This window comes from Entelurus aequoreus, linkage group LG01 (assembly GCF_033978785.1).
Source record: "Entelurus aequoreus isolate RoL-2023_Sb linkage group LG01, RoL_Eaeq_v1.1, whole genome shotgun sequence".
Lineage (NCBI taxonomy): Eukaryota > Metazoa > Chordata > Actinopteri > Syngnathiformes > Syngnathidae > Entelurus > Entelurus aequoreus.
In genome coordinates, this window is record NC_084731.1 from 50021937 (window position 1) to 50037853 (window position 15917).

The 15917-nt window shown below is 39.5% G+C and overlaps 2 protein-coding genes across 3 annotated transcripts in view; both read right to left on the minus strand.

Moving 5' to 3' along the window:
• Nucleotides 1-2938: 2938 nt before the first annotated feature.
• Nucleotides 2939-5252, minus strand: gpr61l (G protein-coupled receptor 61-like). Its single transcript, XM_062023529.1, is given in 2 exon segments — nt 2939-4250; nt 4934-5252. A coding segment is annotated over 1 exon segment (1266 nt). The 5' UTR covers nt 4205-4250; nt 4934-5252.
• A 5866-nt stretch (nt 5253-11118) lies between these two features.
• The window catches only part of parp3 (poly (ADP-ribose) polymerase family, member 3), a 37487-nt gene continuing 32688 nt past the window's right edge, over nt 11119-15917 (minus strand). For both annotated transcript variants that reach the window (XM_062054185.1, XM_062054191.1), the window contains exon 11: nt 11119-11381. In XM_062054185.1, the coding sequence (XP_061910169.1) occupies nt 11212-11381 (170 nt within the window). In that variant the 3' untranslated portion in view covers nt 11119-11211. The remainder of the gene's footprint in view (nt 11382-15917) is intronic.

Sequence of the window (15917 nt, forward strand, 5' to 3'; positions counted from 1 at the left end):
GGTTAGTTAGTACACCAATACTGCTATACAAGCTGTACATGGACTACTCTAAAGTATATTTAAGTTGTTTTTTTACACTATTGTCCCTTGAGAAGATATGCCTGCCGAAATGTGGGCGTTCTACTCACTTATGTTAGATATCCTTATTAGTATTAGTGACTAGTCTGTCTGGCTTTGTTTTTCTGCCAACTCTCCCTGTCCTTTCTCTGCTCTGTGAAACATTTTAGTGAGCATGAATACCAGAAACTGATGCCCCACGACATAATGACAGTGTTGTTTACATTCTACAGAAATGTATGGAATCAATGCCATTGGTTTGTATGTCTGTTAGTTAGCAACAAACCTCAAAAAGTTCAAGGGTGAATCTTCCAAAATGAGATAAGGAACAATTGGTTGGATTTTGATGCAAATATTTTTTACTGGTTACGTTAACACTTCTGTGTGTGTGTGTGTGTGTGTGTGTGTGTGTGTGTGTGTGTGTGTGTATATACTAGCTAGATCAGGCCTGGGCAATTATTTTGACTCGGGGGGCCACATTTAGAGAAACAATGTGTCTGGGGGCCAGTATATCTATTTTTAGGAACACTAATACAAAACCTCACAATAATGTCTGATTGAATGCTAAAAACCTTATGACAGACTGCCTTAAAAAAACAGAATATAATTTTAAATTGTTTTTACTGAATGAGACACCTAGAATGTACATGAAAATAAAGAATGTGGGATTTACAATATTAACTATAAACGATAAAACGCTGAATATTGACAACATATGAACGTCACTCACCCTCTCTATCGACATATTTTACAATCAAGCTAAACGCAACAAAAATGCAACAAACACAGCGAAATATGAACGCGAAGGGTAAAAAATAAACCCACCTACAATCTGATACATCTGATATATCACTAAGCTTTGGAACTTTGTTGTAAAAATCTCCTTATGCGTCTGTCCCTGACACCCGCATTTCAGGCTGGCCGCTCTGGAAACACTCTGCGGAAACACTCCGCACCCACACTGCTTGGTGCCTCGTCTGAGCTGCTTTGACATAGATTACCATAGTAACTAGTATATCATGCAAAAGCGCAGATTCCAACCATTGAAATACTTTGTATAGTTCAAGACTTACAGTAATTTGAAAACAACACTGCACATCATAATGGCAGCTACAGTTTCGATCTTAAAGGTCGAAAAAAAATATTTGGGAATGTCCGGCGGGCCAGATTGAAAAACTTAACATGCGGCCCCTGGGCTTTAATTTGCCCAGGTCTGAGCTAGATGGTGGCGACAGACTCTGTTTTTTTCCTTCCGCTATAAAAGTTATGGACACATTTTCATCAACATTCAAGAAATGTCAGAAATGGGCTAAGAAAGATGTGATTACAACCTGAAGCTAATCTGGCAATAGCACACAGGCCGAAATGACAAGCCTCCTGGAATGTAGTACTGCAGTTAAACAACAAAAGGGACTCCAACCTTTAAAGCAGGTGTGTCAAACTCGTTTTCATTGAGGGTGAAATGGAAGTTTATAACAGTGAATAATATATAAGTATAAATGTATAAGGATTCGCCTCATGATATTATACAATTGTCTATGCATTTATTCAAATCTACAGTTGTTGTTTTTACAGTAAAAAACTGGCAGCTCAGTACCCAGAATTTTACTATAAAAAAAAACAGTGGTACCATTTTTCTGTTTAGTAAAATATATTTATATAGCGCTTTTTCTCTAGCGACTCAAAGCGCTTTTACATTGCGAAACCCATTATCTTCATTTACACGAGTGTGGGTGGCACTGGCAGCAAGGTGGGCAAAGTGTCTTGCCTAAGGACAAAACGGCAGGGACTCAAATGGCGAAAGCAGGATTCGAACCAGGAACCCTCAATTTCTGGTCGGCCGCTCTACCACCTGAGTAAATTTAGTTTTTTGACACCTGTGCTTTAAAAGGTACCATAACCTGTCATTTTAGGGGCTTCTAAAATTACATTAGATCCCAATGGTGCACTAAAGGAGTTGGTTTTAAATAAAATACTCAACGAAGCTCAAGTTGTGTACTAGGTCATTCTGCATTCTTCTCCTCTTGGCCGACATGCTCTGATTCCGCAGCCTCTGTTGCGATTGGACATGGGTCGAGAGTGAGCTACAGACCCCACCCCCGCCCAGAGCTGTATAGAAACATGCCCTTCTTAAGCGGTTACGTTCAAATGCTTATCAGCAAACAGTAACGAAGAATTGAATATCGGATCTAATTGTGTATTGTGAAGTGAAGTGAATTATATTTATACAGCGCTTTTCTCTAGTGACTCAAAGTGCTTTACTTAGTGAAAGCAATTATCTAAGCTACATTTAAACCAGTGTGGGTGGCACTGGTAAAGTGTCTTGCCAAAGGACACAACGGCAGTGACTAGGATGGCGGAAGCGGGGATCGAACCTGGAACAAGTTTTTGGAACAGCCGCTCCACCAACCGGGCCGAATATCGGGATGCATATTGAATAATTTGAAATTAAACTGTGTTTTGTTTACAAACAGCTGTGTAAAAAAGAGGGAGTCCAGTGGAACAACATGTCTTTAGCTCCCCATTACTGCCTTGCTCAGATTTAGATACACAATTCTTAAATTTAAAACAAAACTTCATGGCTGCCATTTCGAAGAAAAAAACGACAAACTAACCGGATTACCACTGGACCGTGGCAACTTGCCATAAATGGACTGTCTCAAGTTGTGATGCAAGAAACTGAAAGGATCTTGTGGAAATCTTGTGACAACTGTTCTCACCATTAAAAGAGCGGCAGGAAAATGAAAGCAAGACACTTTCACATCATGTAGAACAAAATTACAACATTTTAAACACAGCTGAAAAGTTGTAAATGTAGAATAGGGTCTCTTTAAAATAGTATGGAAAAATGTCCTAGAAAGGCAAGAGTCTATGTGGGATCCTATGGTATTTATCCGGGGATCCTAACCCTGTGGTCAGCAGTGTTTCTAGGATTAGAGTTAGCACCGCTTGAGCGTCTCTCAGTAATGCAAGTGGTTCTCTGAAAGAACTGAAGGAAGTTCTCTTGAAAGGAGCCCTCATGGCTGGAGGCGCCCAACTCCACAGGCTGGGTCAGGCAGTAGCGTCGGAATTTGACCAGCTCCTCTCTGATCTGCTTGTTGAGCAAACCGTAGAAGAACGGGTTTACCGCGAATGAGGAAAAGGCAAGCCAGTTGACCGCCTCTTCTAAGTCTCCCGGGCTGCGCATGGAGCCAGTCAGAGACATTTGCAGGTGAAAGATGAAGTAGGGCAGCCAGCATACTAAGAACTGACCCACAATGAACACCAAAGTGAGGGCTGCCTTGCCTCCACCAAACGCTCTCTCTGGTGAAAGTCTCTGGGGCACAGAGCGGGTGGTGTTGATCATGGTGGTCTGGCTGCTGATGGAGTCTGACCGATTCTTATGCGGGTTTGCAAAGGCCAAGGTTGGGACAGCAGGGACTTGCTGCAAGGCAGCCGAACGAGCGACCCTGTACACGGAGCAGTAAACGGCAAAGATAATGACTGAAGGAACCAGGAAACAAAGCACAGTGAAGAGCACTGCAAACACACCTCTAAGGTGACTGTGGCTAGCATGGAGAGAGCAGTGGGCTGCAGCGATAGAGCTTTGGTTTCCATAGGCCGGCCAGCCGAAGAGAGTAAACAAAGCCAAGAGGACCGACTTGATCCAGATAAGGACCATGACCCCGATTGCTAAATTGATGGTCATCTTGACTTCGTAGCGCATGGGGTGCACAATGTAGAAATAGCGCTCCACACTGATGGCGGTGATGGTGAGAATGGACAAACAGATGAGAAACACATTTAGGAAGATGTACACCTGACATTCAAGAACTGTAAACACCACCGTACTGAAGAAGGGCGAGCTGGATATGATCCCCAGAGGCATGAGGAGAATGGCGCACAGCAGGTCCACGGCACAAAGGTGGCACACGAAAGCAAACCTCTTCAGGTGCACAGCGCGGGCTATGGCCACCATCACGCCGATGTTGGCCAGCAGGGCGATGAGGTTAAGCGTCACCATGCAGAACAAGCCAACGAGGTCTTTGAGCTGCGACTGAGAGCTTGTGACCACACCCACGTCTGCTGGAACTGTAGGATGTTGCTCCCATAAAACAGTTGTCAGATTCGAGGCTGGTGGAATCATGTGATCGGATTCCTCTGCCATTATTCTTCTATAACTTGATCCGTTGGCGTCTTTAGGGCCGAATGACCTGCGGTAAAGAAAGGATGCAATTAACAGACAGTCCATTAGGGAGAGTTACACATGGGATTTAATTCAAGAGCCTCTACAACAAAAACAACATATGGTAAAGCTTCCTGTTTGACTAAAAAAATTAGTTTTGTAGGTAGAAACCCTACAAACAACCACTTTTTTTTTTTTTTTTTAAACCTACCTACTGGATCTGGTGGGTCATGGTGCCATTAGGCCCCATTACAACTGTAAAAGCAGCAAGTGAAGAAAAAACTCTCCCCTATCCAGATCTGCACTAAGATGTAATGTGTCAGCTAACTTCTTGGGTTTCATTCATTTCACAATTGTTTTGGTAACTCACTGTTAAAGCATGACTAAACATGTTATTAGAACTTCATCTGCAATACTTGAAGGAGTCCAGGTTGCAAAACTCGATCACCAAATGTTTTTGTACAACTATCGAACGTAAAATTAGCATGATCAGCAATTGCTGACTATTCTGCTTATTCAGTATTTAATATGGAGTACAGTAACAATGATTTGCTCTAGTAAAAAAAATTATAAACATTTGCATAATAATATATTAACGAAAATGACATGAGATTAGTTCTTAAAGCTGTAGGCTCACTGAACAAAACTAAATGTACAGACTGTGTGCCTCCTCACTTAAAACACAACTAAAGTATATTAAGGAGTACCTACCCATGATACACTGTGTGCTTGTTGCCCGGTTAAAAATGTGACATATTGATAAATATTGCAACTCCACATGGTTCCAATAAAAAGATTCAAGTGTGTATCCTTTCTTCCTTTTGCTGAACAAAATCATCATCCTCGCTTGTGAGGATATTCAAGTGTTGTCAACCAAAAGGTGGATTCCTCCTGCAAAAACCCTCCAGAGGTCAGTCCTTCACATGAGTGCATTTCCAGTTAACAGCAGCTGATCTTTGACTCTGTTATGATTTTAGATCCTTCCCAGGATCACCCCTAGTAATGTCAGTGCAGTCAGTGTTTGGCACCGACTGTCACACATTGTTTTTTTCCCCCTTCGAAGTGACACACACTCTACAGTCTCCTATAGTCAAGAGCCCAGTCTTCCCTGGGTCCTACCGCCCACCATGCAGAGAAACATCTAAACACTGGCATTTCAGAGCATACATATCTGCGTAATTATTTTGTATGAAAAAATGGCGCTGCTGAAGTGGCAGCTGGTTGCAGCAGCTCTGTGCTGTTATATCCTCCTTTGTGTTTAATGTTTCCCTCTTGTTTTCATGTGTTTTGAATACCTTTCGGTTTAAAATCATTCGGAACTGCGCAGTGAGGTGTGGCACTTTAGTGACTTTCGCACTACTTGTAATACTTTTTTGTAGACTTTTTGAATCTGCACTGCATCCACATTATTTCCCCACTGTGGGATAAATAATATGTACTACCCGATCCTATATGCTGTCATGTAACTTGGTATGTGACACAAGCTAACTATTATCATGCTCACGTTAGCTTGCTAGCATGCTAACATTAGCATTCTAAATGTTTGAGCTAGTTTTGCAACCATTTAGCCCAGAGTCAAATAACTTAGTATGTGACACTTGATAACTGTTAGCATGCAAACGATAGCATGCTAGCAAGCTAACTTAAACTTGCTAACTTTTTCATCTAATTTTACACTTTTATTTGTTCTATTTCCGCAGTTATACACCTTTGAGTCATATAAATTGGTATATGAAACATGCTGACTGTTATCATGCTATTGTTAGCACACATGCTAAGTGTTTGCATTTTAATGCATACATGCTAGTGCTTTGGGCTAGATCTGTGGCTCATTTTGTAGTTACACCTAAAAATCACAGATTCAGACACTCTGCACCATCTTCAAAGCATGGCGGCTTCCCACGACCTCTGGCCAGAGGTCCAGGGCACAGATATATATATATATATATATATATATACATATACATATATATATATATATATATATATATATATATATATATATATATATATATATATATATATATATATATATATATATATATATATATATATATATATATATAATATCTGTGCCCTGGGTAGGTTTGGTTGATATCAACACTTCAGTCATCAACAGTGTAGGACTGACTTGGTAGGATATGTACAGCAAGTAGTAGACATAGAGATAGAGATCAGAGAGCATAAGAATAAGAATAAGTATCAACATTTGATTATTTACATTTGATTATTTACAATCCGGGGAGGTAGGATGTGAAAGGAAGTTTGTTAGTTTACGGTTGAAGTTGCCTGGAGGTGTTCTTTTAGTGCGGTTTTGAAGGAGGATAGAGATGCCCTTTCTTTTACACCTGTTGGGAGTACATTCCATATTGATGTGGCATAGAAGGAGAAGTAGTATCTGTGGTCCCAGTCCTGCCTCATTCACTGCAATTATTTGATTTTTGGCATTATCACGTGTGACTGGGATATCTTTATCTTCCATTCCTCCACTGCTTGTGTCAGTACCTGGGCAAGGTGACTCTCGTAGAGGGGGCGTATCTTCTCATCTGCCAGTCTGCTGTGATGAAGTGAGTGCTTATCGTCACATAGTTCCCCTGGACGTCCACCCGTCTGTCGTGAGCGCAACAGATGATGTTCGGGATAGTTCATCCACAACTTTTTTCTTCTCCTGTTCAAAAAGATCTGGCACAATCTTATTGCTGAAGTGGGTGCGCGACGGGATGTCGTAACGTGGCTCAAGCACGTTCAGCATGTGTTTAAAACCCTCGTTTTGCACAACGGAGTCTGCACCTATAAACACACCGATTAAATGGCGCGGGGCGTTGAAGCTATTCCGTTACTCCACTCGCCATGACCACGCTGTGTTTGGACTGAACGTGCGAACAACTTTTTCTTTTCTTTTTTTTCCACATGTAACGGGTATAAGAAATACTTTGATTATTTGAGTGAAATCCCTGCTAAAATATGTATATTGTTTTGTTTTGCAATGAGAGGTCCAATAGCGCCATCTGCTGGTACCTGAAAGTCTGTAAATATGACCGCAAACCGGAAGCTATTAGCAGACTTCCTGCACTCTGCTAATGGTAAGCCACGTTCTGATATTGCTCTGCAAAATATTATAAATTACACTAAAGCTAACGTGAGATTTATTGTAAGATACACAATTATTTAACAGCAGTTGAAATGCTATGTTGTGGAATTTTCGTTTTGAATTGGTTGTTGCTCACGTCAGATGTATTATGTATATGAGCTTATGTAACGAAATTTCGTTCTTATCTTTGCTGTACAGTTCAAATTTGAATGACAATAAAAAGGAAGTCTAAGTCTCTATTACTATTTTCCTCCTGTAGACATCGAAACCAGCAGAGGTGCTAACCACATATTGTGTGTATGTGCATTGTGATCACTCATTGCAGGTAATAATTGTTGCACTATGTGCGTTTTACGTGTCAAGACGTTCATATTTTAATTTGTATTGTTCGCCATTTTAACATGGGAATAACGTGGTCTGTCATATTCGCTAGACACCATTAGAGGGTGCTAAAAGTCCATTTAATTATTTGTGTCATGTCTTGTATTGTATTTTTCTATTTCATAAATATATAAAAAAGGATGATGTTGGTTAAAAACCAAGTTAAAAATATGTTGTATTGAATTAATTGTAATACCAGTAAAGATAAAAGCAAGTTAAAACCACTATACAATCACACAAAAAAAAGTATACTGTTAAAAACCATTGTATTAAGTTACATCTGTAATTGCATGTTATGTACTTGAACAGACTTCCTGTACTCTGCTAATGACATCGAAACCAGCAGAGGTGCTAACCACATATTGTGTGTATGTGCGTTCTGATCACTCATTGCAGCTACCAGTAAAGAACCACATCATCCAATCCAGCCTGTGTGTTGGTTGTTGGCGGGACGGGTACACAGCAGTTACACATATCAAACCGCGGATCACGTGTGTCCCTCCCCTCCCCACACCCACACCTAGACACACACACACAGAGCGCGCCTCTTTTCTTCTCTCCGGCTTGTGACAGAGGAAGATTCAGAAGAACGACACTGCAACTCTCCAATAAAACACACTCAGATCTTCTGTTTCTAGCCGATACTACATAAAAAATAACGCAAAATAACGCAGTAACGCATCATGTAGTAATAGTAACTATGTTACTGAATATAAAAAATAACACGTTAGATTACTAGTTACTGCCGAAACTAACGGCGTTACTTTGTAACGCGTTAGTCCCAACACTGCTCACCACACATGGTGTGTGTGACCATTATTGGTACTTTAACTTTTATCCGGGCACTTCCGGGTTTTAGGAGATGCTCGACGCCCCATTAGACTACTGTCCATTTACCCGAATCTGTGCAGATGTAGGCTTATTTTGAAACGTTTAGAGGCAAATATAAAAAATATATCAACAAAAATATTAAAAATGGGATGGAGTGGATTTTTAGACTCAAGAAAAATATTAAAGAAAAAAAATTAAAACATTTATCATCACCAACAGGTTACTGCTACCTCACTTCATATGACACTTAGGTTTTTTGAGAAGAAAAGATTGGATGCACATCATATTTTTACGTCTGAGAGGTCTACAAATTAAGCATTAATCCGTGAAAGACAATGTTGGACTTTTTTGTGCATCGGTAAGCAGCGTATTTGTTTGAATGTGCTGCTGTGATTGTGATGCTAATGAGATAAAATATAAGTTTGTTTGAAGTTGATTTCCAGCTACAAATATTAGTCTCGCTGCAGTTGTTTTTATGATGTGAAGTATATTCCGATTGTAGCATTATTTAGCCGTATGTGTCCCTGTTGTTCAGCATGAATCTTTGCTAGCGATATCAAGATATAGTTTATGCTGTTGAGCCTACGAGAAATGTATTCATCTAGTTTATTGATAATATTAAGGACATTTTCTTGATGCTAACAAATATCATTGAAGACGCTATAATGTGGTCACCTGTGTCGAATAAAGCACTTGGCTTTCACGCACAACAACTAAGCTTTTAGTTTCTGTTATGAAAATCAAGAAATAAAATACAGTGGATTGGACCAACAATCACACTTATATTACTAGGACTCAACCAGAGGTTAGTTTATTTGTACAAGCAGGTCTTCGTAATTACAGTTATGGCATAGCAACCACAAAATAACACAATCTAATGCAATCTTTTGTCCTTTCTTTACGTTTAGTTCTGCTATCAAACACTACTAATATAGTAGAGAATAAACTCAATTGCATCAAAGAAAGTTTCTCAAACAAATCAAATGTCAAACAAACATTTTACAAAGTGATTCCTGCGGACACAAGCATGGTCCGATTGTATTCCACAAGATGAAAGAGATACTTTTAAGAGCCATTTCCTTTGGCACACTTTCGTTTTTTCCCTGACTTTATTACATTTATGAACCACTTATTTCGAGACTCTATGAAAGCGCTTTCCTATCTCTCTATTTGAACGATTGGAACACCCAAGAACAGAACAGCAATATGGCATTTTCTGATCAAACTCTACACTCGCTCATTTGTTTTAATGCACATTACACAAAGTTATCCTTTATCTCATTAGCATCACGATCACAGCAGCATGGCACTCGTTATGTCAATCAAGTAGGGAACTTAGCTATGCAAAAATTAGTGTTGACTTTTATGGATTAATGTTTAATTTGTGGACCCCTCAGATGTAAAGACATGATGTGCCTCCAATATTTTCTTCTCTAAATACTGTAAGTGTCAAATGAAGTAAGGTAGCAGTATAACCTCTTGGTAATGATAAAATGGTTTAAATCTTTAAAAAAATATTTTTCTGAAAAAGTGTAAAAATCGACTCCATCCCATTGTAAGTATTTTTTTATGATTTCTTTTAATATTTGCCTCTAAACCTTTAAAAAAAATAGCCTAAATCTCCACATATTCAGGTAAATATACAGTAGCCTAATGGGACTTAGACGATCGCCTGAAACCCAGAAGTGCCCGGATGTGCCTCCAGGTTACATGATTGCAACCCACCTATACCATTTTTTGAGTAGCAGTAATTAGAGGCCCTATAGTAGATTTAGTGGTTGATTAGACAATGTATTACTATCTATTTTCTGCAGACACAATTCACAAAAAAACAACATGCATAAGTATTATTATTTTCACATACAAAAAATGTAATTTGCATGAAATATGTTGTTTTTTATTTTATTTTAATTAAAGGTCAGGATACAAAATAAACACACCAACCTTTGAGAGGGACAAACATTTATTGGTTCGGTCATAAAGTGCAAATAAAGCCCACAGCAAGTTGGTCATTCTACTGAGACAAGGTGGTGCCCTTTGTCAACATTTTAAGCAGACAAGTCAAAATGATATCATGATTACATTCGTTGTAATACTATGTATATACGTATTGTATTTGTTAGTAGCTGTTAAAGAAGTGACAGTGCTTTGATATTACTAGTATAATCGCACTTCCTACTGTGTTGTCCTGTAAACACATCGTTACATAGAAACATTTTACATTCATTTTAATACTATGTATATACGTATATATATATATATATATATATATATAGCAACCCATAGCAAGTTTCTCTCTTTGTATTTGTTAGTAGCTGTTTAAGAAGTGCCAGTGCTTTGATATTACTAGTATAATCGCACTTCCTACTGTGTTGTCCTGTAAACACATCATTACATAGAAACATTTTACATGACAAATGTTTTGGATGCCTCAGGATACCAAAGTTATATTTCTTTGTACAAACGTACAATACAATGGGAATCGTCTTCAATCAACGGCCACAACATTAGATTTACCCGCATAATCAACTAATGAGATTATATGACAAATTAATTAAGTGTATGTCTGTGCATAATAACAACAGTTATATGAGTCGGTGCATCCTCATCATATATTTAAGGAACGGAGAATATGTGACAAAAAGGCAAAGTCAGGCATGTACAGTAGGCACGTCTTTTCCTGGCGTTACATATTCAGCTCGAGCAGATAGCGGAGGCAGCACTGACTCTCTTTGTAGATGAGATACTCACTGTTGCAGAAGTAGCTCTCAGAGTACTCAGGCTGTGGTATAGGCTTACCCTGCGGAACAGCAACCTTCTTGCCCTCCAGAGTGATACATACATCTTTAGAGGAATCTGAAACATACACGCGAGTTGTTTGATATCTTTTAGTCAAGACAAATGTAATATTACACGAAAAACAACACATATCTCGATCACAAGGGTGGTGATGACCCAATTATATAATTAAGCAGGTTTCACAAAAATATGGCAATTAAAATTAGAAATTCACAGCCATTTTATGCAGAGTACCTCCATTTTTAGTGGCTAAAAAGTATTTGGACAACTGGCAACCACTTAATTTGCCAGTCCATTCTTTCATTCAAGATATATTATAGATACATTGAATAAAAACAAATGAATAGGAGCTCATCATCCAAAGCATACTGCATCATGAGTCTAACATGGTGGAGGCAGTGTTCTGGCATGTGTACAGTATATACAGTAGTTAAACATCAAAGGGAGTGAAATTAAATATGGTAAAATGCTCACAAAGTGGAAAAATTACAATTAACAATGTTTGCATGCCTGGTCCAAACCGCTTAAGCCAGGATACGACCATCATGAAGGATACAGATGATATCTTTGAACATAAAAAATAATATTCTACTATTGAGGGGGGAGATAATTACGTGAAGTGAAGTTAATTGTATTTATATAGCGCTTTTCTCAAGTGACTCAAAGCGCATTAAATAGTGAAACCCATTATCTAAGTTGGAGCAGGTGGGTGAAGTGTCTTGCCCAAGGACACAACGGCAGTGACTAGGATGGCGAAAGCGCGGATCAAAACTGGAACCCTCATGTTGCTGGCACGGCCACTTTACCAACCAAGCCACGCCGCCCCACTAAGCAGCATTGTGGTCATCCTCTATAACAGTGTTTTTCAACCTTTTTTGAGCCAAGGCACATTTTATGCATTGAAAAAATTCGGAGGCACACCACCAGCAGAAATCATTAAAAAATAAAACTCAGTTGACAGTAGAAAGTCGTCGCATTGTTGGATATGAATTTAAACCATAACCAACCATGCATCACTATAGCTCTTGTCTCAAAGTAGGTGTACTGTCACGACCTGTCACATCACGCCATGACTTATTTTGAGTGTTTTGCTGTTTTCCTGTGTGTAGTGTTTTAGTTCTTGTCTTGCGCTCCTATTTTGGTAGCTTTTTCTCTTTTTTTGGTATTTCCTGTAGCAGTTTCATGTCTTCCTTTGGGCGATATTTCCCGCAAATACTTTGTTTTAGCCATCAATAATATTTCAGTTGTTTTTATCCTTCTTTGTGCGGACATTGTTGATTGTCATGTCATGTTCAGATGTACATTGTGGACGCCGTCTTTGCTCCACAGTAAGTCTTTGCTGTCGTCCAGCATTGTGTTTTTGTTTACTTTGTAGCTAGTTCAGTTTTAGTTTCGTTCTGCATGGCCTTCCCTAAGCTTCAATGCCTTTTCTTAAGGGCACTCACCTGTTGATTATTTTTGGTTTAAGCATTAGACACCTTTTTACCTGCACGCTGCCTCCCGCTGTTTCCGACATCTACAAAGCAATTAGCTACCGGCTGCCACCTACTGCTATGGAAGAGTATTACACGGTTACTCTACCGACAGCACCGACACTCAACAACAACACATAATTTGCAGACTATAATTACTGGTTTGCAAAAAATATTTTTAACCCAAATAGGTGAAATTAGATCATCTCACGGCACACTAGTGTGCCGCGGCACCGTGGTTGAAAAACATTGCTCTATAAAGCCCATCTCGCCCTTCTGTGACAACTTTACCTGTTCCTGGAGGACAAAGGCCATGCCCTGGTGGGCTACTTTATGCGTTTTCCAGGCACTGTATTTTGTTAAATTTGTGAATGAACACAAGCCCTTTTGTAAATAGTTCATGTTTTAATGTGTACACCTGCGGATTATAGACTTGTCCGGCAAATATATGTACAAAATAAATGTTTTTAAAATATTAGGTGGGTGGAGTGGTTTATAATTATTTATCACGGAAATTACGGTACATACAACGTCCTTTGCCCAATCACGCTTCTAAGTTTGCGTCTTCACTCTAATGCAGGTTTTTTTAAAAGCATATCCTATTCGTATTTTCAACCTAAATTAAGCATTTTAAAGCATTAACATGTCTAGAATGACTACAAATATCAATGTTATAGTAGCATTGGCCATTAGATAAGACCAAACCAATCAGAGCGCGCTGTTCAGTATCGTGGCCACTGATTGGCTCAGCCTTAGCACTCAAGCAGTATACCATATTGGATTGAGTGTAAAGGTGACTATTTGGGTGTCATTCCATGTCTAGCGAGCTCTCATAATGTTATAAACGTATTTTGAAGGTCGTAAACATTTTTTTATGCTCTAGCTATGAAAATATTTGATTTATAATTAATAACTACAACTTCGTGGACATTTATTTACCGCGGTGAGGTCCGGAACCAACCAGTGTTAACAAGGGTATTACACATATTTATCCTTTTTTCACTACAGCAGTACCTCAACTTAAAGGAGCCATATGTAATAATTCCATGTCAAGTCATCATTAAATGGCCCTGACATATCAAAAGGCATTTATAAATCATGTTCTTTTTCAATACCTCTATAACTGATAACAGTAGTTCAGCTCATTTAAAAATTTGATTTACAGCCCCAAAATCTTGTTATTGTTTTCATTTTGATGTTCCACCCTCTACTGTTTGACCAATTAGAAAGTCTGTGAATATGTCACATCCAAGTTGCCAGTTACGCACCGCCATCTTTGTCTAGCTACTGCCACTGGTAAGGTTACAAAACATGTCAGACCTTAGTAAATCTAAAAGGTGTCGTTACAATTCTCAATGTATTCATGACGAAGCCAGGATTAAAACAAGGATTTGTATCGGGGATTGAAGGCGGAGAAGATTTTTTAATCTTGGACTTAGACTTAGAAAATCTTTATTGTCCCGAGGGGCAATTTGGTTTGCAGCAGTAGTCATTAAAAACAAGGTACAACAGTGAAAACAAGGTACAAATTAGAGATGCGCGGATAGGCAATTATTTCATCCGCAACCGCATCACAAAAGTCGTCATCCACCCGCCACCACCCGAACTAACATTTTATCAAAACCACAACCGCCCGCCACCCGACCGTTGTTATAGATCTAATATAGACGATGCAAGGCAGAAAGGAGACTGATCCAATGCAGCAGAGACATTCAATGCGTGCCACGCATTAATATCTCTTGGCCATGCATTAGAGGCTAAGAGATATTAATGCGTGATAATATTATTTATCATTATTATAATATTATTGTCATTTCCATTAAGAAAGTGTTGACTATTATTGTTATTTTTTTCCCCTGGTCTTTAGTATTCCCTTTTTTAGTTTGTCACGTACCACGTTTGCAGCCGGTGTTGCCATCCTATTGCCCCCCCCCCCCCATTTACTTCTGTGGTCATGTTTCCTCTTACGTCATTGACAGCGATCGATAGCACTCCGGCTTTGACTGCCTGTCGCTGGAAGGATACTTCGTCTTTAACAGCTGCTGCAATCTGAAGAAATCGATTATTGTTTTTTTTTTTGTACAGGCGCGAAACAGCACAGTCGCGTGCGGGTTAAGGACCCCCGGCAACTTTGTGAATTTATTGGACGCAGCCCCGGAATTAAATGGGGGGAGGGGTTTTGTAGGGGGGAAGAAATTTGGCGTGACAGCTGCAGCAGTGCCTGATGAATAATTGCCTGTTTCAAGGAGTGCTGCTCGTTTTTCGTATGTGGGCAACAACATTTAACTATGTATTTTTTTTTGTGAATTGGTTCAACCGCCACCCGCCCGAATCTATTTAAAATCTATTTTTTTCGTCATGCATCCGCCATTTGTAAAGTCAACAGCTGAGGGAACAAATGATCTTGTGTATCTGTTTTTGGCCTTCCTATTACTAGGGGCGTACCTGCATCCTTAGGGCAAGAGTCTAAACTCTGAGAAGAGAGGGTGCTGAGTGTTGACCAGAATGGCCTTTGCCTTCTGGATGACTCTGGCCTGCTAGATCTGGTTCAGGAGTTTCAAGGTAGTGCTTATGGTCTTTTGGCATACCTTGATTATACCACCTAGTCTGTTTTTATTGGCCACACTGAGGTTACCAAACCAGGAAATTATGGAATAAGTAAAGATAGACTCGATACAAGATGAATAGAACATCCCCATCAGTGTCCCATCAACCTGAAAGCCCCTCAGTTTCCTCAACAAAAAAAAAACAGCCTCTGATTGGCCTTCTTGCAAATACGGTCAGTGTTGGCGTCAAAGGTCAATTTATTGTCCAAAATTATAACTAGATACTTGTATTCACTAACTATCTCAACAGCAGAGTCATTAATGAGAATGGGTGCTTTGGCAGGGGGATCACGGCGAAAGTCAATGTACATCTCCTTTGTTTTATCGCCATTAAGCTCCAGGTACCAATCATCACACCATTTGATGAAGTTCTCCGGAACAGGACCGTGGTCTGACTCTTTGTCCTGCAGGAGGCTGACTATGACCGAGTCGTCTGCAAACTTAATGATGGACCTTGACTGAAGTGTGCTCTGACAGTCATTTAGTACAAACAGCAGGCGGGACAGGACCTGACG